At 41.0% G+C, this 21,334-nt stretch overlaps 1 protein-coding gene across 3 annotated transcripts; it reads right to left on the bottom strand.

Annotated features, from left to right (window-relative positions):
• Positions 1-583: 583 nt before the first annotated feature.
• Positions 584-16,113, bottom strand: ctcf (CCCTC-binding factor (zinc finger protein)). 3 transcript variants are annotated; one of them, XM_042411451.1, is made up of 18 exons: positions 15,936-16,113; positions 13,167-13,200; positions 12,920-13,045; positions 11,943-12,123; positions 11,671-11,816; positions 11,382-11,501; positions 11,114-11,293; positions 9,383-9,598; positions 9,097-9,259; positions 6,856-7,026; positions 6,623-6,756; positions 6,250-6,370; positions 5,922-6,071; positions 5,647-5,807; positions 5,092-5,274; positions 4,849-4,981; positions 4,517-4,756; positions 584-3,421 (listed from the first exon to the last, which is right to left on the bottom strand). In XM_042411451.1, the coding sequence occupies exons 3-18, from the start codon at positions 12,950-12,952 to the stop codon at positions 3,174-3,176; spliced, it is 2,580 nt and encodes an 859-aa protein (XP_042267385.1). In that variant the 5' UTR covers positions 12,953-13,045; positions 13,167-13,200; positions 15,936-16,113; the 3' UTR covers positions 584-3,173. The 3 variants fall into 3 exon arrangements, with proteins under 3 accessions (XP_042267385.1, XP_042267386.1, XP_042267387.1); XM_042411452.1 differs by lacking the exon at positions 13,167-13,200; XM_042411453.1 differs by lacking the exons at positions 12,920-13,045; positions 13,167-13,200.
• Positions 16,114-21,334: the final 5,221 nt, after the last annotated feature.

Genomic DNA, 21,334 nt, shown 5'->3' with positions numbered 1-21,334 from the left:
ACGTAACTGCCATGAAACAATCAGATAAAAGTTTTATTTCTCTCGTTCACTGCTTTGTTTTCTCCACCACTGCTCCCTCTCCTCACTCAACCACTGCTGTGCTGTCTCTCTCTCTCTCTGTTTAAAATGAGTCGGGAAGCTGACAAAGCCTTTTACTTTAACGTTAACAAAGAGAAATGTCCTTCCCTTGTCCTAAATCGATACAAGGGTACTTCCTTGTTTTATGAATGAAGTGGCACACAAGTTGAAGCAGCCATGCTGTATGTGTTTGACCAATCAGTGATGGTCATCCCTGCAAACCTCGCTCCCAAAGTTCCTATACTTTAGGTAAGAACTACCCCCCAAGCAGGGACTTTTTTGGGGGTAAAAAAAAATCTCTCTGGAAAATCTCCCCTTCATTTAGACCCTGGTTCCTCCAGTGGAAATGCAGGTAGAGTCGTAGAGGAACTGAGTTCCTCCAAAGGTTCCTAGTCCCTGGGGAAAGTTCTTGAGGTTGAAATGCGGCTTATGTTAAAAGTGTTTTCTTTCATTTCTTCTGCAAAAATAAAGACAACAATGTGCACACAAAAAACAACGCTGTTGCTACGAGAACAGTCAAACATCCATCTTCTATTCAGCTTTCTGCAGAACATTAACATGATACATTGATAACAGAACATTTTGTTTTCTTGTTTTACAGAATTAACTCTCAGAACAGCAGTGCAGTGACAGAATTGATATTTCTGGGTGATTCTTACAGAAGTGTCAGTCTGACATATGAATGATGATTTCCTTCTTTAGCACATTGGCACTAATATCTTTCAGTTACCATTTCTGTGTTCACAATGGTTCTTCTTTACAGCCTGGTGTTTGACTGGACCACAGTGGGCCAAGCCTGATAAATGCAAACGTCTGACCGAGTGAAATTAAACCATTGTTCAGCCAATGGTGTAACTTCAGTCGACCGAGTGTCGCCACTTCCTGTATCTGTCGTTTCAAATTAAGAGCCCTCTAGTGTTTCATACAAGGTCCAGCCATATACTAGGGTTTGACCTAGTCTTGTCACAATACAGAGCATGTTCTGTAACTTAACCAATGTTAAGTTACAGAGAAAATGGTTTCATATAACAAAATAACATCTTGTTGTAATAAAAAGGAAGGAAGGCCATATTAACAACCACTATAACCTGTGGTCAAACTGTCATGAAACCTGGGCTAATAGTAGTGTGAGGACCCCTCTTAATTACCTCATTAATTCACATGGTATGGCAAGCAAAGACTCAAAAACTGCCATCCTTCCAAAACAGTATTAACACATGTCAAAAAAAACCAAACAAGAACAAGAATGCTGTTTTTTTGTTATTACATACAATTTACTAGCTGAACTTCATTCAATACACATTTTTAGATGGGTGTCAAACTGCTTTATCCTACAGAACAGATACTCAAAAACCTCTTGTTCCTTTACAGGTAAAACTAGCATCACAGCTTTGGGCCAAATGTTAAAGGACAACAGAATATGATGAAGCTTCTGTCATACTATTGAACTGAACCAAGCTCGACCAGGAGAGCAACTGCAAAAATGGCCAGAAATGAAAACTATAACATAGTTTCAAAGAGGAAACAAAATGGCTATGAGCAACAGAAAATAGAGAGCAAAATAATAGTGGTTCAGATTCAGTGTGGTTGGTTAAAAGGGGCTCCAACACAAAACACTCATCTGTGGAAGGAAAGCATAATGGAGGTGGGGTGGGGGGGGGGGGATTTTGAAAGTCACCTTTACAGGCTCAGGACATGGAGTACCAGATATGACACTAACATGTGTAGCATATAAATCTAGGCCCCTTTCAACCAACACATCTTCAAATCAGCTATTTAAAAAACATTAAAAAGGCTCAAAAGAAATCAAAAAGCAAAAAGGGTTTAAAATGTGTATTTACATGCAAACCACCTGCCAAAAATTGAGGATCACTATGGTGGGTGGGTGGGTGCTGTTTGAGTGACACACTGATTCACAACCTAATCTTTGATAACTTTTCCAAGCACAATATGATCTGGCAGGTGAAGACATGTTTAAAAAGGAAAACTAAAGCGAGGCTGGTATTATCTTGAAAAAACAATGTTTGATTTTGTCACTGCTGATTACTTTGAGTGAGATGATTCAAATGCATAAAACATAATTCCATAATTAATTGAAATATTTGGAATGTTCAAATCACAATTATAGTACAATATTTGACCGACTACATCAGGATGATCTGCATTTTCTCAAGTTTATGTGATGGCAAAACTGTGTGGAAACAGCAGAGGAGCATTAACTATGAAAGACAAATGTCAGTGACAGATAAGAGAGAAAATGTGTCTGCCTGTGCCCATTTGCTACAATCTTTGTCATCAGAAAGAATCCTCCTCTGTTAACTTCCTTCAACTGATAACACCGCAACATGGACCTCTGTGATTACACAGGCCAAGGAGGGAAATCATACTTTCTGGAAAAAAAAAAAAAAAAATGCACGTGGTATCTCGGAGGCAAACTAAAGTACCATATACTACGTCTTTATTAGGAAAAACTACATTTATATCTATATATACACATAGAAAGGCTTGGAATTTGACGATGGGCACTGTTGCAAGAACAGCAAGCATAAGAGCAGGAAATCAAAGTGAATAATGAAGGTCGATAAAAGCATGTCTCCTTGTGGCAGAGCAATGCACAGAGGAGTGTGTTTCCGGCTGAACATTAACTCTCGGGTATGTGGGTAGAGGTTGACACAGGATGTGGCTTTGGGGAGAAACAAGTAGCAAAATACACAATGATTCATTCAGAAGACATTCAAACTGAAGAAAGAGCATTAAGAGCAGAGAGCAGTCTGGCGTTAGCTTGGACTATGTGTGGTGTATGATGTGGAGAAAATGACAGCGGTGTGTGTGCAGTGGGATCTGGTCCTTTGTGTATGTGTGAGACCCACAAACGTCAGTGTGCCGGTGTCTGTGTTTTTGTATTTACATGCGGCTTTCCCTTCTTTGTGCAGGGTTGTTTCTGCAGCTCACTTCAAATGAGGCAAAATGGCTGCAGTTAAAAAGCACATACAGATGGAACATGAGGTGAAGGCAAAGGATGTGAAAATGTTAATGGTGTATCTGCCAATTTTTTAGTCTTAGTCCGGCTACATGTTTGTGGCTGCGTGTTGTGTTCACCGGTCCATCATGCTAAGGATCATCTCTGGCGTCAGATCTCCGTTGGCGGCAGCGGCCGCGGTTTCCTCATTCACCGCCAACTCGACAGTCTCCACCCCTTCCCCGTCCAGCCCCACCCCCTCCACCGTCAACGCCACTCCCTGCTCTAGAGGTGTCGCTGCTGAGGCGTCGCCCTCCTCTTTCTTCACTATGATGTTCTCCACTGCTCCGGTGCTCTCATCCTCCACCTGAATGATGGCAGCAGCTACAACACACAACAATAAAGACATGCTGCAATGTTGCATTCAGGGGTCATGGGAATAACAACCAAGTCAAATTTGCCTTCTGTTTTATATCACTGTAAACGACATATTTTATAGTAATTTGAAGACATCAGATGGGGCTATGGAAACTATGGAGGGCTGTATAAAGATTACAAGTGCTTGTTGCATCCTCTCGTCTATGTTTACCTTTTTCTTGACCCTCTTTCTTCCCCAACCACTTCCCTCCTCTCTGCTATTTTTAAGGGTTGCGGTTCATGTTGCGTCATTTAATGCCTCTTCTAGTGCACATCAGACGCATGATACAGACAGCAGAAGCAGTCAGGGTACAGTAACTGAAATGTGCCCATCTGTGAGGTCGATGTGATAAAACCGCTGCTCCTCTGGAGAGTTAATATGCGTTAAGACGCTGCAGGTGTGTAGGACTACATAGAAAGAATGAGGGCCAGATGCATAAAACTCTGTAAAAACTGTGTGTACGCGCACAGCCAGAAATATGCATTAGCATTCTTTTCGTCATCATGTGTTATCACATATTTCTTAAAAATAATTTATCGATTAATGTGAAGTGGACCCAGATAAGGGGCAGAAAATTAAAGGATGGATTAACAAATTAAAAAAATAATTCATATAAATTAATTTATAATGAATTAGTTTTTGTTAAAATCTTCACTTTTGTTGTTTTGTGAGTGGATGATCTTACTAGCTACTGTAGCTAGCAGTAGTGACTGTGTGTGTGTGTGTGTGTGTGTGTGTGTGTGTGTGTGTGTGTGACAGGATTCCAATCCACTGTTGCACCAGTCTTACTTGGAGTTTATAGATGCAGAACGACAGCCCACAACCACATACAAAAGCATTTTATAACTACTGTCTATGGCAGGCAAGAAAACATATCAAAGACATTTCTAAATTAAATTGAAGACTTTAGCACCTTCTAAGACCTTTCGAGGGAATTTTTTAAGCTGGGGTGTGTGTGCTTTGACAGTTTGTAAATATTACATTTAAGTACCCCACCCCAAAGACTAAAAACATCCTGTTTTTGATGAGACATTAGATCAGTTAGATGTCAGTGTCCTCACCAGAAGCAGCTGTCTTGGCCGCCACCCTGACTGACTTGCTGGGTGTTGGAGGTTTGGGGGCGTTCTTTGGAGGTCGGCCTCGTTTCCTCTTGACTGGTGGCTCGTCGGGGGCCGGTACTGGGATGGCAGCGGGGGCCTGGTCCAGTTCCATGCTTTCTGGCTCATCCTCTTCCTGTAGCAGTGATGCTTCCTCCTCACCTTCACCCTCGTCCTCCTCATCCGGTTCAGCGTGATCGTCCTCTGAACGACAGAGAGATGCATTAGATGAACTGATGAGAACTGACATGAGTATCATGCTCATACTTGCATACAAGACAAAGTCATATTCTCACCGCTGTCGTCGTCATCTCTCCTGCTCCTCATCTTCTTCTTTCTTCCTCTCTTTCCTTTCTTCGGGGGTGGAGCTCCGTTTTCGGCGTCCTCCACTTCACCAGAGCAGTTCTCAGCGTGGCGAGCCATGGTGTTCTGCAAGAACATAGCGTTACTTCATCTGTAGACTTTTATAAACCTCCCTATTAAAGCGCACAGGAGTTCATTTCAGGTTTTGTGATAGCTAGAAAGACAAGTGTCCTTACTCTGCGAGTGAAGGTCTTGCTACACTTGGGGCAGACGAAGGCGGTGGGGACGAAGTTGGGGTCATGGTAGCGTTTGAAGTGCATGTCCAGCAGCTGCTTTTGTCTGAAGGTCTTCTCACACTGGCTGCAGGCGTAAGGTTTCTCTCCAGTGTGGGTTCTACGATGCATCACCATGTGGCGCTCCTGGACCCAGCAGTAAGAAACACACAGTTATATACACACCACAGTTACACAGACTATACTAGATATCCATTCAGAGTTTTAGGCATGTTACTGGCATTGTTCAAAGGATGCAATGTCAGTCAGTTCACCACTTTGGTCCAGACTGAAATATCTCAACAACTATTGGATGGATTGCCATGAAATTTTGCACTTATGATCACCAGAGGACGAATCCTACTTTGGTGATCCTCTTAACTTTTCATCTAGAGTATTTAACTCATCAAGCAAAATTTCCTAACATGCATCAAAGTACTCATTTGTTACCAGTATGGTTTTGTAATTTTGCCAGCCCTACATATTATAAATATTAAAAATATTTGTGTCCACACAGACCTGGCGGCAGCAGTAGTCACACATGTCGCATTTGAACCTCTTCTCGTTCTTATGGGACTTCTGGTGCTGGATCAGAGCGTAGCGCTCGTGGAACACAGCATCGCAATAACGGCACTTCTTTCCGGTCTCGATGAACGAGTGCTGCTTACGAAGATGGACGCCTGGAGATGCACGAGGATGACAGGAGAAAACTCAAGAGAAATGAAACAATGTGGAACTATCTTGTCTGTGTGGTAAGTTTACAGTGTGTGTGTGTGTGTGTGTTTGTGTGTTACCTAAGTCACTCTTGCGTGCGATGACAGTGTCACAGTGTGGACAGTGGAATTTGGCCACATTCTCAGTGTGTTTCTGCAGAATGTGCATCTTCATGGTTCCACTCTGGGTGAAGCGGGCGTGGCAGATGTAGCACTCGTAAGGTTTCTCTCCTGAGATCAGGATTGAACATGCACACAGGTATAATATTGTTTAATTTACTCAGTCATGTCTGTGATCTATCAGAACAATAAAAGACAACACTGGTCCCATATCTCTCAAAAGTGACATAAGCCACCCTGTGTGCCTTCACTGCTTTATACATGTAGAGAAGCAGATGTTAAGTTTTACCTGAGTGTGTCCTCATGTGTCTCTTCAACTTGTATGTGTCTCTGCTGGCGTAGCTGCAAAGACTGCACTGGAATGGACGCTCACCGGTGTGGGAACGAATGTGACGCTTTAGTTTGCTCACCTACATGACATCGACACACAAACACAGTCGCATATCAGAGCACAAGAAGAAGAAGAAGATCTGCCATTATGATGGCCTCGCAGGTAGTAACTGTCTTCAACAGTTTTCCTGATATGTTTGAAGAGTTTGGATTCAGATTTTTTGTTCATATGTTTCTTTAATAAGGATTAGCATGGAGATGATTAAAAAAAAAACTCAACTGTGAATTGCGTAAAGCTGTAAGAATATAAAGCAGACTGGAGTTTGTCTTACCTCCACACTGGCATAGTCACACATGGAGCATTTGAAGGGTTTCTCGTGTGTGTGTTTGTAGCGACGATGACGAACTAGCTCTCCGCTAGTCACGAAGGCCATATCGCAGTCTGTGCACTTGTGTGGCCGAGTTCCTACAAAAACACAAAACAAGACACATCTTTTAAGTGCTGCTGAAAAAAATCCCAGGTCATTGAAAATCTAAATAGAAAAGAATGTAAAGTTGGGCATACCAGTGTGTGTGTTGAGATGGTTTCTTAGCAGGGTGACCGTCCTGAAGGCTCGTCCGCACAGGTGACATTTGTGAGGTCTCTCGTCGGTGTGGCTCTTCATGTGTCTGTCCAGGTTGGAGCGTCGAGGGCACGTGTAGCTGCACAGCTCGCACTGAAATGTCTTCTTCACTCCTGACATACATCAGTGGAACACACACACACACACACACACACACACACACACACACACACACACACACACACACACACACACACACACACACACACACACACACACACACACACACACACACACACACACACACACACACACACACACACACACACACACCTCATATTTAACAGTGTTCGTATCATAATCCCAAAGCTGTCTCACGTACTAAAACACCTGAAAACTCATCACACATGTAAAAACAAAAACAAATTTAATTTCAAATGTTTGATATTATCATGAATGTGGACATGCAAATCAGCTAATGTTAGGAGGCGGAAAGAGAGGCCTTTGGAGAAACATTAGCTATGGCGAAGCTGGAAGCCTGCACGTCTGAGGACCGGTTGGCAGGCAGGGACAAGGAGAGAGAAAATGCAACCCAAACTTCCATCTGGCACTGTCTCTCTTTCTGTATGTGTGTATGAGGGAAGGGAAGGGGAAGCCAGAAGGCACCAAATAACACTATCTCTGTTAGAAAGACAGTTTTAATAACATCATGTAGCAGGATGCGGTACTATTCTCTGTTCTCGCAGGTTGACGATGTTCTAGCCTTTAAAGCGATCAGTGAAATTGCGTTAAATCAGTGTAAAGGGCTGTGTTGGTGGGTGTCCAAGTTGTTTCAGGTACCAGTGAGACAATAAAATACGATCCAGGAAGTCCAATTTGACTAACAGATGCAGAGTTAGAAGGCTTACCAGTCAACCAGAGCAGTTTATAGTAACTCTGGAAAGTCACCAACGCAGCATGTTGCTGGATGATGCTGCGTTGCAGTTTGGCAAAAGTTGAATCAGGTTCAACTTTTTTGCCAGAGAGCACAGTATGTCCCACAGGTTGAGAATTTACTTTCACTACTGGCAGAAGGCAGCACAGTGTGTGATAGGCGAGTTCAGTAATAAATTATTCAAACAAAGACTAATGAATAACTCTATTGCAAATGAACAACTACTCAAAATAAATATGTATATGTCAAAATAAATAACTACTAAGAAATAACTATTTATATATTAAAATGAATTTTCCATTTTCACAGCACATTTTAATTAACAAAATAGACTAACTCTGCTTTTTGATGAAAATGTCAAAATAAATAACTATTAAAACTAAATCACTATTTACATAATAAAACACATTTCACGTTTTCAAAATATATTCAAGAGATCAAAACTCTGCTTTAGTCCAGAGTTGTTCTCCTTCGCCTTGTGTCATGTGTCTATTTGCACAGTTGCCATTCCCTGTTGGAACATTTCATTTTCTTCTTTGAAAAACCACATTTCTAACACCTGTCTGTTTTAAGGGTGGGACAAAAAAAAAAAAAAAAAAAAGATACTGCAACATACTGCAATACACTGGTGCCAAGTATTGATACATTTTCTTTAAACACAGGACTGCTCACAGTTGATTTAGCTACTTTGGCTTACACTACCCTCCGTCTCCTTATGGAGGCGCTGAACAGACTGGTGGTCAGATGGACAGCAGTTGTAGGTGTCGACAAAGAAGAATTACAAGCATAATAACCATGCTGGAAACACAGAGAGTCTACTGGAGCTTTGACAGTCACCAGCAGCACATTCATGGCTCTTTGTAAAAGTTTCTGTGTCATACCTATGTTGTAGCTGAGCTAGCGGCTTAGCACTGAGAGCCTATCCAGTGTGTTTGTGTGTCTGTGAGGGAGGTCACTACATAGCCGTTGCCCTGCTGTTAATCATGTGAATGTTACTGTTGTCAGCCCTGTATATCTCTTAAAGCTCTGAGTATAGCACAGTTAGTTATCAGCCAGTCGTGTGTTGTGTTAACTGCTACAGAAAAGGAATAATTTTATGTACCTGGGCCACCCAGGTACATAAAATTTGCGGCCCACGACGTCAACAGACTGGCCTCATTCAGTTGAAAATAAATGAGGTAGCTGTGTTTCTCTGCAGGGCTAAAGTTGGTCTGAACGCCACCTAGGAACCACCTGATGCAACTTGTCAGATAATCCAATCTAAATCAATGTCATCATTCTCTCAGATCAGCAGACAGCAGTGTCTCACCTTTCTTCTTGATCTTCGTGGGTTTAGGTGGTTTCATGTTGCCCACTACTTTCTCAGCGTTGACCTCAGACAGAAGACCCTCCTGCTGTTCCTCCTCAAAGTCATACACACTGACGTCCATGTCCTTATCTCCTTCAGCATAACGCAGACGACTCTTTTTACCCTGGCCAAACAGCAAGTCGTTAGACCTCATCATCACCTGATGACCTGTCCAGATGTCTGACAAGTCCACTTTAATTCCAGAGAAGAGTTGCACATCCCCAATAACAACACACAACTATCTTACCTTTTTGGACTTCTTGATGATTCCAGATGGAGGCTGATAGTCGGGGTCCTTAGGCCAGGTCGGGTCATCATTCGGGGGCTGAATGGGCTCGTCTTCCCCTTCTTCCAGCAGCTGGTCCCCCACCTCTTCCTCTTCTTCCTCCTCAGGGTGGACTTCTCCTCCCTCCTCCTCCTGCTCCACCGTCTCCACCTCCCCATTAGCACCAACCTTCACTACCTACAGATCAAATGCATGAACTGTTCAGTCACTGTGTCACTGCTGACTATAGGTGCTGCACTGCAAAACAGAAGTGATGCGCCTGATGGAATTACCAGCATAGAGACGTGGGAGGCAAAGTGAAGCATGATTAAGATCGGGATTAGATCCAGATTAAGGGTTTGATGCCAGCACGTGATCATTCATTTTGAGAAAAGGTGATCGAGAATATATTAGCATTGTAGATTATTTTACATTCTTGTTTTGACCGGTGCAGAGCAGACTAATTACATTCTCAAGTGAAGTTTTGAATATGTATTCTCATTTCTCACCCTGAAACTTACACTGAACATTTGAAGCAAGAAATAAGCAAATGTAGTCATAAAAGTCTCAGTCTTTTATTTTCAAACTGGTAAAACATGGCAGCTTGGTCAGAAATGATGTTCACAAACTAAACTCACACACAGGATAATGGTCTACAAAGAATAAACCTTAGAAGGAATGTAGCTGATTATTGTTTTTACTGACATCCCTAATGTTACATTTCCATTCATTAACGATCATCACTTGATGTAGGAAGTATAAAGCTCTACCTCAGAAATGGAATATGCAACACTGCTGGCTTCATCTTTCTGTTACAGTATTGTCTTTTTGTCCTTAAGACATAAGTGTGTTTTATTTATGCTCCACAATGGCTTACTGAGACATGGTAAGACCATTAAAGGGAAAAATGATGATACAAAGGAGGAATAGTGTTAGCTTCAATTATGTGATTTTAAAGCTTGTTTTCTCTTTGAAGCTGTAATAAATAACCATCATGAGCGCCTTGTTTCTCATCAATTTCATTATTTATTATTAGGCAATTCTGCTTCCTTTTTAAGATTGACAAATAGCGCACAAGCACAGAATGACAAGATGTTAAGTTTGGACTCTCATTTAATTACGATTTGCTAAAATGCTGGATGTAAAGCATTTTGTTGGATATTCAATAATCTAATCAAAATAGGCTCATTGACAGTGTTTCCTGGTTTATTAGTATCATTTTTTTTGCCTTTTTTTCCCCCAATTATCATCCAAGAGATGTTAATTCAGTGACACATCTGTTTCAGCGCTCATACAGGTAAGGAAACATCTGTCTGATCATGGTTTGATCTTGTGCTACTGTGGCCTTTGAATTCATGTGACAGTATTCAATCCAGACTGCTGTGTTGAAAGTGCAACAGTGAAGTGACTCAGGCACTTATTCAGACGTGAAGTCGACATGTAAAACTTCCACTTTATGTAATGAAGTGCATTTCTTCCATTGGCTTATTCCCAAAGTAACAGGCTGAAAGACTTGGATGGATGAAGCTTCTGTTGTCATCTGATATCAGTCTTGCAGATGGATTACCCCCTGCTGATTGACTAGATAACATTATCTTTTTATGTTCTTCCCCTCTTGTATTGCCATATTAATATACTTTTTTGAGTGCAGGCATTCATTAGTGTTGTACATCTGAGTGGAAGCCCGACTGATGAGTATGTTGATTTGTGTACCTGAAAGCCCTCAGGCAACGGCAGGGTGTGGCAGATGACTGGGTCTCCATCTTTTGGCATAGCAGTGGTGTCTACAAAGGTGCCTTGCTGCAGAGCCTCCACTGTGGTGGCAGAAACAGGCACCTGGACCAGCTGGAGCTCCCCCAAGCCCAGAGCTGCCTGCTCCTCCATGTTTACCACCTGAGGACAGAGAGAGAGACGAGCACATGTCAAGACTTTAAGACCTGGAGGATGATTTGATGTGAAATGGCTTTAGAAGAGCACCTACCTGTAGTGTGATGATTTGAGTCTGGTCCACTGTTGTTACAGTTGCTTGGTGAGCAGCACCCGCTACCCCTCCAACAACACCCACTGTCGCTGACGACCCTCCCACCGTAGCATCTATCACCTGCAAATCAACTTCGATTTAATAGACTGTTACATGAGATTTCAGGCAGGCAAGTTAGGTGTCCTCAGTTCCAGCTGATTTCATTTATAAAACTAGCATGACATCACCACAATTGACAGATTCTTGCAAGACAGTGTCATCAAAAGAAAGCTTTAAACACTGAGCTTACCTCAGTCTTCATCTGCAACAGCGTGGGATCCAGTGAGTCCATAACCATCATCTCAACCCCTGATCCACTGTCTACACCGACCCCCACCCCAGCTTCCATCAGTTGCTGCTGAGCCTGGGTAGCTGCTACCATCCCTTCCCCATGACCTGAAACACAACATTGATGGGAAATAAAAAACATTTTCCACATAAAGCTGTCTACTTGCAATAAAAATCCATTCTACTCTGTCTCCTGTTAACAAGTTCACTGTTTCATGCCCGATTAGTAAGCACCTTGTTCCAGGACGACTCCAGCTTGTCCCTCCACCACGCCCCCGGCCTCTGCAGCTTGCTGGAGGAGGTCAGCCACCATAGCATCCTGGCTGTGGACGGCCTGGATGGAGGGGAAGTCTTTGGCGGGGACCTCCACCACCCCTACACCCTCTGTTGGCCCTCCGTCCATGCTGGGTAGGAACTGAAATACGGCATTGTGGAAACATTATGTAGCAGTGTGTTATGCGAGTTGTCGGTCCCAAGCTATGTAAAGCCATTCAGTAGTGTTCAGTCCTACACCATGGAAGAGTTTTTCACAGCAACAAGTAACTTGGTGCCTTCAAATACAGCGGGAGAGAAGAACCTTACAAGCTAATACAAGCTTATATAACCACAAACTTTTAACTGGAACAAGTATATCATGAAAAACAGAGTATCAAACAGTTCTGTATCATTAGCCAGTGTATTATGATCTAACACATATGTAAGAATAACATCAAAAATTTTAATGAACATCATTCTATGACTAATCATTTGTGGCACTGTGTTATGGTGAGAAATCCTGGGTTTTCCCAGGAAAAGAATGATATGTTACCAGCAAGTCATCATGTTTAAGTCACAGGAAAACATTCAACTCCAGTGCTGAGCCTGATTCAGGCTTCTCCAGAATGACAGTCTGAACTTACATGCTGAATACAACCCCTTTGCCAACTCAGTTCACATAATATTGAATCCACCCCCATGAACTGGCTGGCAGAACTCTGTTCCACTCAATGCTCAACTTCTTAGGTTGTTTACAAGGCTTCCAATTCTTCACTACTGTCATGTGACATATTTCACACTGTAATCACATTGTTGTGAAAGAACAAAAAAAATTCTGCACACTGGCGATAACTTGTACTAAAAATCCTTAATAATGTGAATACAAGTGCAGGAACTTTGTAGCAATTGAATCCCGGTGTTGTAAACTTGGTAGCACTTAACACTACTAGTGTTACCTGGATCAGCAAGGTAAAAGTGCCTGATTTCATGATTTCTGTAGACTGGTGATACAGGTGGTTTTGCTGCTGAAAGCCCTGAGCTCTGCTGAATCAACTGTCTGCTACCTGACTGTCCCTGCCAACCTGAAGGAGGGAAGAGGAACATGTTATACACCTGCACACACAGACAGTGACTTCATCAGCCTATACACAGCTAGCTATCTCTGACACTGTTGACTGTTCTCTTCAAGACACTTGTGCTCACCTGAGGCTTCAGGCTGCTACCTGACTCTGTAAACCTGTGAGAGGGGAAGGAGGATACATCATCACTCTGTGATGGGCAGATAGATTCTCTCTATTATTAAGTGCTTACATAACTCTACTTCTCTCTTTTTATTCTTGCAGCTTAGCAGCTGACAATGTCCCAGATCTCTTGAATATAAAACCTGGGCCATGTGATAGTAAGTGAAGGACAGAGCTCCTCAACTCACAGACACTCAAATGTGTAAGTTTTAAGTTTGCTCTAGGTGACAATCCCACTTCAATTAAACAGGCAGTTGAGAAAATTCTTCCCAATCTTTCAAATCAATGTACATGCACACATTGCCTTCCTTATCAGGTAGCTTGCTTTATACAGAGCAACACCTCCTTTTGCATCTAGAAGCCTGGAATGAAGCTATTAGCTCAATGACGGGTCATTAAGATACTGAGCTTGTGAAATAATGTTCAAAAATCATTTTGAAGCCTGTGGTTGTCACCATTTGAGGAAAAAACTGCATGAACAATTCAAATTTGTGAACTTCTACAACTTCTATTTCTATGGCGAGGTTGGAGTAAACAGAAAAACAACTGCTTTTGTCAACATCTGACTACAAATTGAAAGCAGATATTGCATGAAACTGCATTACAGGTTCCCACACTGTCTGTGGCACAAGGGTTTCTCACACACACACAAACACACACACACACACACACACACACACACACACACACACACACACACTTAAACTAAAAGCTTTTGTAGCTGAAAGCAAAGCAAGGCCAAAGTATGCGTATGTTAGTGTGCGGTAAGCATCCAACACTGTGTGTAGCACAGACGTTACACATGTAGAATTAGTGTGGGAGGTTTCACACACAATTTTCTGCTTTGAATCAGTACTCAGATTTTCACAAAGGCATTTTCCCCCGCCATTGTGTAACCTCACTGCTGATATAATTTGTACACAATTTTTTTTTTAAAAGACAAACTCAAGTTTTTCAATAACCACAGCTTTACAAAGGGTGATAGATAACCACGGGTCTTTGAAATGATTTCTGCACATTTCACAAGCCCCAGATCTTACTGACCCTTTTTTGAGGCCAAAGATTGATGATTTTGGTCCTTGCTGCATCAACACACATTCACCCTGGTCCTTGAAATGGTCTGATCAGACTGAAGACTGTGTAGCTCATCAAGCAAAACTATTTGAAAATTTAGTCAAACAATGACAGAACCCTTGACCCTGCCAGCTTCACTTACAGCAACATGTTTCGTATTTTAGATGATGTGGCTTTTTCCATTAACAACCAAAGTATCTACTGAGCTAAACTGAGTGCATGTACTTCAGATCATGCTGTCAAGTAGTCATCATCTCATAATATAAAACCATCAGAGCTGCATCGTTTTAACCCATATGGAGTTAATGCAAACAACTTGGTAAATGTAGACTACATATCATTGCTGTCCAGTAGTGCAACAGATACAGAATCATGGTTATGCCAGCACTGACAGTACCTAACATCTGTTTGTTTGTAGGTTTCCATGTCCACCTGTCTTTATGTTGCTAAATGGGTGGAAGCTGGAGAGGCTCTAGTATAGGCCTTCCTAGATATTTTGACTTATGGTTTAACAAATTTGACCACAACATGGCAATGATACCAAGCGCCCAGTAGAGCAGCTGTCGCCTTCTTGCACAGCATTTATACAGCGGTATTTTTGTAGCTCTCCAAGCCGAGTCGTAGAGGGAGCTCTCTGCTGTAATATATATCTGTGGCTATGAGGCTCTAGGTGGGCTTAGAATAAGAGACAAGCGGGCGACGGGTGCAACAACAACTGCCAATTCCGACCACGGCGCGATGACCGAAAAACTAGAAATGCAACACCTGATAATGGAATATAGCTGATGTTGGGGCGACACAGATCGTGTATTTGGTCGTATATGGTCGCTGTGATCACTGAGGATCGTTTTGCTGTGAATGCTTCGTCATTCTCTTTTCCGCGCTGGCCTTAATGTACCGCTTCCGTGTGTGTACTCCACTAACAGGAAAGCCAAGTGAATTAACTTACATTTCAATAATAGTGACTTAACTTTAGATACAACAAGTACTAATTAGGTGAAATGGGACTGTAAAACAGATGTTTGCTCTGGTTATTTTAGGGGGGACTGTGGCGTTTTCAACACTTTCAGACGTGCTAAGTGCGCTGGGTGGGGAAGGGCCTTGAATCCGAGCTAACCTTGCTACCTTCATTACTTTAAATAAAGGTCTCGTTTAACGTTATGTAACAGTTAACAAGCCAAACCCGACGCAGCATTAGCTGAGTAAATTGTGTCAATGTTATGTGCAACCCTGTACTCATGTTATTGTGAGTGTTTGTTTGTGATACACTTTGCGTTTATTAATGCAAACAAGCTACCATTAGCTATGGGCGATAACTTAAACCCGCCAGTTTCCATGTCGTCAAGGCTGTAAAGACGGGAAACAAAGAAGCGAGAAAATGGACGCCTTGGCCTAAACTCTCCAACCAAATCATCGAAGTATTCGTAACTTATCCTCGACAATATTCTCACAGATACGCGTGAAATGGGGCGGTTTGTGTGTATATTTAGTAGAACTTCAGCTATTTAAACATATTTTGACGGGTTTTTCAATAACGATAGAGGGAGACAAACACTCTCCGACGATCTGCCCGGACCCAGAGCCCCATCGTGACACCTAGAGGCCGATTAAAGATCCTGCAAACTCCCCCCTTATCAGAAAAGTAGTGATACTTTACCTCTTTTTAGTGTGTTTCTCCTCCCGTTTAACTCGGCCGAAAGCACAGAGTCTGTGCTACAAAGTTTGGCAGGCTGGCAAGAAATGCTGTCTTCTTCGCAGTTTGTTTTAATCCCTCTCCCGCTTTAGCAGAGTAGCCTCTGCCACAAAATGGCAGTTGGGAGCTCAGTGCGCCTGTGCGGCCGCTGGGGGGTGGTGTCGAAGCTGCTGCAGACACCCTGATTGGCCAGGAGGGGCGCCCCGTTGGAATACATTTAAACCCATTTATCACAATGTTAGGAATAGAGCTGCCTTTCCGTCCCTGGGAGATATGAGCTTTTCTCAGGATATAACCTCGAGATGTCAAAAGCTATATTGAAAGTAATAATAAAAGTCAGAAATATGTTCATTTCAAATATAAAAAATAAAATGCTTGATTTAAAATTATGAGTGCATCTGTTTAATGCCATAGTAGCTTTGCACAAGTGTGGTTCATGGTTGATTCTGTAGCAATTATTAGCTTCAGAACAAAGTCACATCTAGAAGTCACAGTGCATGTGTGAGTTCATAATGAGTGCAAAACTGATCAGGAGGAATTGTCCACAGAAATCATAGTTCACTGCCTTTTTGTTTAGTTTTAAATAGGTTTGAATTTACAATCGCAGATGTCTGTCCATTCATTATTAATAAATGCATTAATGACATGACCTCAGTCTTGTTCAAAGTGATTTACCTGCATACCCAAGCTTAAGTGAGCAGTATTTGTGACTTGAATGCAGCATATTTTATATCCTTTTATATGCTCTCTGGGCTAAATCCCTGAAATAACTAAAAAAAAAAGCCACATTATAATATTATAAATGGGTTAAACAACTTCTATCTATATTGATCTGTGATGTTAAACTGCATGTTTTTACTTAAAAAGGATATAGTATTGTATTGGACTAGGGTAATAAAGTAGTACATGAGTTCATATGTTGTTTTGCAATGTTTCTATAGGAAACAACTAAAGCAACTTGTGGATAATGTCAAGTTTAATTTGGCCAACCTCAGATCCAGCAGAAACTATGATTATGATTCTCCTTTATATTGCAGACTGACTTGCAACTTTGATAAGACTATATGTTCTAAGACATAAAACTCCCATTTAGCCTGTTGAGATAGTACACCAACAAGCAAGCCTAAAGGTCTTTTAAGTTGTGCACATTTTGCGAAATGTTTGTTAAATGTAAGTTTTCAGTGCTGCCAGTGACACAAACTAAAATCCGCTCACTTTCATTGTATAAGGGCAGAGGCAGAAATCCCAGAGACAGATATCTCAAACCTGGACGAATAAAACCAAGACTATATGTGGCCAGATACCACTAGAGGGAAATGAGAGAATGTTTCTTTTTTTATACTTTGGGTGAACTGACTGTTGGGGTTCTTGAATTAAGTGTTCTGCTTCACATGTAGTACTCCCTAAAAATATGACACTGCCTATTGTGAAACTACCAATCCGACACATCCTACATCTGTTTTATAATGACAGTCACTGTTTGGAAAGACGTCAAGTCTGCTGATGTCTCCCCAGAACCTGAACAACTGTCTAACTGAATCTCAAAAATTCCATGAACTTTTAGGGAAGTGCAAGACAGGCCTCAGCCAGAATATGAATGTGTTATTTGTATGTGTGTCAGCAGATAAATTTAACAAACACAACTGCACATGAGACAATCTTTAAACACATTTTTAATAGTTTGTATATATTTGACACAAGAATGCCTGGAAATATATTTTAGAAAAGAAAAAAAAAAGAATAAAACATTTTGTTTCCAATGCTGCACAGTTTATCAAGCTTGTGGGAAAAATATATACTGTACTGCAGCAGTTTCCCACTGTTTCACACTCTCTTCATTCTTAAATAAAGTATCTCATCTATGTCTTATTGCATCTCTGTCACTATCAAACCTTGAGGCACTTAAATACTGAGATGCTTTATGGATGCAGAGGTATAGGTGCAGACTGCTGCTGTCCTATAGAAACTAAAAATAGTGGTAAATACAATGAATACAGTGGTAGCCATCACATATACATACAGTAAGTCCTCCCCACCTGACATCAGTCCTATGATTCCAGTGACACTATTGCTTTTAGTATGCTGTAAAGTAGACCTAAACAGGCAAATTGTACACAGTATACAACTTGGAATCAGCCCTGACCTCTTACAGTTGAAATCATATCTGAATGTCAGTTCTTTTCAGGGACACAACAGTACAGCAGTCATTTCTTATTGCTTTCAATAAAAAGGGGTAGCTACTATTATGAGCCATGGCAGAGGATTAGGGCTATGTGGAAAAAATTGTTAAAATCTGGATAAATCTGGATATTGAATTCTGAGATTGAACTCACAATTCATAGAGAGAAAAGCCAGAATTCCTCAAGCTCAGAATTCTGACTTTATTTTTGACTTCTCAGAACTCAAACTACAGCATAGCCTATTTTAAGACACAGCCCTAAGCTCTTGTGTAAAGATGGTTATATCTTTACAAGCATACTCATGTGTTCCTCATAAGAGTCTTAAAAGTTGTAAATTCTCAATTCACTTTAGTTTTGCCAGCAACCTTTGTTACATTATAAATAATTGTCAGTCTCAGAGAAATAAACAGGGTTGGCACATTGTACATTAAGAACCTGAACCCTCCCGATTGAAGACAAAAGCTATGTCCCCATTGCATACTGTACACTAATTGAGTATAGCATGTTACATGTTTACACTGGAAAAAAAGATCAAGTGAGGTTCCGTTAGAAGTGTGGTTGATGGTGGACTGGCAGCTTGGCCGATGGGAAAAACAAGTCTGTAGCCATGCTAGCAGCTCTGTGAGGCTGTACTTAGACACAGCAGTACTGCTGTTGCTGCTGTTTGTTGATGCTAGTCATGTATCTGTTGTTATTGTTGTTGCTGATGTTGTTCTGTGTCTCTGTGTCCCCAACCCCCCACCCGCCTTCTCTCTCTCAACCCAACTGGTCAAAGCAGATGGCCGCCCACCTAGAGCTGGGTTCTGCTTGAGGTTTCTTCCCGTTAAAGGGGAGTTTTTCCCTTACCGCTGTCGCCAAGTGCTTGCTCATGGGGGAATTGTTGTGTCTCTCTGTCTGTAAATTAAAGAGTACAGTCTAGACCTGCTCTATCTGAAAAGAGCCCTGAGATGGCTTTTGTTGTGATTTGGCGCTATATAAATAAAATTGAATTGAATTGAATTTGAGCTACGTTTACAGTTAGAGCTAACATGCTCTCAATGACAATGTTAAAGGAAAATTTATGTATTTTTCAACCTGGGCATTCTGACTATGGGTAATGATGAAATTAGCCCCTTGAGTTAGCTATTGAAGCTAGTTGCTCAAACTTCTGGGGGCAACTTGTTGGCTAATCAAACTAGCTGTCTGTTCATCTGCACATTCATTCATTCATTCATTTAATTCATTCATCTATGTTGTTTTGCCGGAGTCCATGATTCCCAAATCTCTACATCCGTGGTGGTGGGTCTTAAGTTAGCATGAACCATAGTCAGAATGGATAGCATTAAAAGAATAACACCCAGGTTTGAAAAGTGCCATAATTTTCCTTGAACATGCTGATGTGTTAGCAGGTAATGTTTATTAGCTCACCATCTTGGTTTAGCATGTTAGCATGACAACATTGGCTTATTGGGACTCATGAAGTAAAACTGAGACTGATGGGAATGTAACCCAAAGTGTTGGACAAACTGAAATTTTGATATGAAGATGTCGCTAGATGAAAAGTCAGAGGATAGCCAAAGTTAACACAATTCATCCTGAGGGGTCAGTACCATTTAAACATCATCAACTATAGACATTTTGACTTGTCAAAGCAGGAACAGCACAGGTGGAATCAATAACACTAAAGCTGGCCGCTCTGCATTTAGGTGAATTGCATCGCTCTGGTAGCATGCATGTTCACTAACTGACATACTGGGACATTTAATGGAATGGAGCCATCATTAATGTTATTATTTACAGCAGTGCTTTTCCTACTTTGAAAAGCCAAAATGTCTGCCGTGACAAGGGTCCATTGGTGGTGGACTGCCATCATTTCCTGTTAGTACAAATTTTGTTTTATACTGCCAGAACAGTGCACTGTCAACATTAATACACAGTACATTGTACAGTATTAGTATACAGTATGAGACTGGGACACATCTACACGCTGTCAACAGTCATCTGGCTGAGATGACTTTCTAGTAATGGTGCTCAGGAGATGTTTGAAAAAGGCAGAGGGGCAACATCCCTGTTACCAGTGTCACTGTGAATCTAATGAATCAATATTACAATAAACAGGAACAACTTGTCATGGGGCTGGACATTTAGGCATTTTCACTGACACTGGCCAAACTCTGTGTGGATAACATGGTGGACTATGAAGAAAACAATGTTATGTATAAAGCTACAATACTCCATGTACACTTTTGTTAAACCTGCAGAAATATGGCCATTGCTTAAAGAATAATACCGGTGTTTTTACATATCCCCCCCCCTCCCCTCCTAAAAACACATTTCTGAACATGAGTGCTGGCCATTTTCCAAGCTTGTAGTGTTACATTTTTTTTAATGTAAACATAGCACAAAAAGTAAGGAAATTTGTGTTTGGTAGATTATTTCTTTGTTGTAATGATGCTTCTTGGCAAAAAATCATATATCGTTGGAAAGCCTGTTTATTTCCCTTTTATGTGGTTTACGCCCATGAAAAATATGCCAATCTTCTCTGCCAATGCCAAACAGCTTATTCTGCCATTGACTCTTGTTTGGTGTTTGGTGGATTTGGAGAGATTACCCCTTAAATATCACTTAATATCTCATAATTTTATGAGATCTGTATCTCATAATTAAAAGAAAATATCTAAAAACTTTGAGATCCTATTTCATAATTGTGAGGAAATTATCTTGTAATTAAAAGGTTGTCCTCTCATATTTACAGATCTTGTAATTATGAGTTACTAAATCATAGCTATAAGCTACAGATCTCGTAATTATGAAATACAGTCATAATTATAAGATACACATTTTGTAATTATAAGATACTCACTCATATTTATGATAGATAGAGGTCATAATTGCATCGACACTGGCATACTAAGGTATTCAGTGTTTTTCTTGGTGAATACAATGCACTTCTGTACTTTGGAAAATGGTCAGCAGAATCCTAAAGATTTTAATATGTCATTTGCAGTAAATAGCACAAAACATGCAAAAACAGTGGTATGGCCCTTTAAATTATATCCAGTCCTATTTGAATTATTCCTATTCAAATGTATAAGCATTCCAATACAAATAAAAATTGTAATTTTTTCCTAAATGTCAGAAATTTTAAATCACTTACTAGTGAACTGATCCCAGAGCTGCATGTCTATCTCTACTCTGCTCAGT

This window comes from Thunnus maccoyii, chromosome 5, assembly GCF_910596095.1.
Source record: "Thunnus maccoyii chromosome 5, fThuMac1.1, whole genome shotgun sequence".
NCBI lineage: Eukaryota > Metazoa > Chordata > Actinopteri > Scombriformes > Scombridae > Thunnus > Thunnus maccoyii.
This window is presented reverse-complemented; position numbering and strand designations above follow the sequence as displayed.

Excerpts from the sequence above, each read along its gene's own strand:
- ctcf (XM_042411451.1), bottom strand. The coding sequence starts at position 12,952 with ATGAAATCAGGCACTTTTACCTTGCTGATCCAG. Across the intron at positions 7,027-9,096 it reads CACGAAGATCAAGAAGAAAG|GAGTGAAGAAGACATTTCAG; the intron begins GTGAGACACTGC and ends GATGTATGTCAG. Across the intron at positions 5,275-5,646 it reads GTGACTACTGCTGCCGCCAG|GAGCGCCACATGGTGATGCA; the intron begins GTCTGTGTGGAC and ends TGCTGGGTCCAG.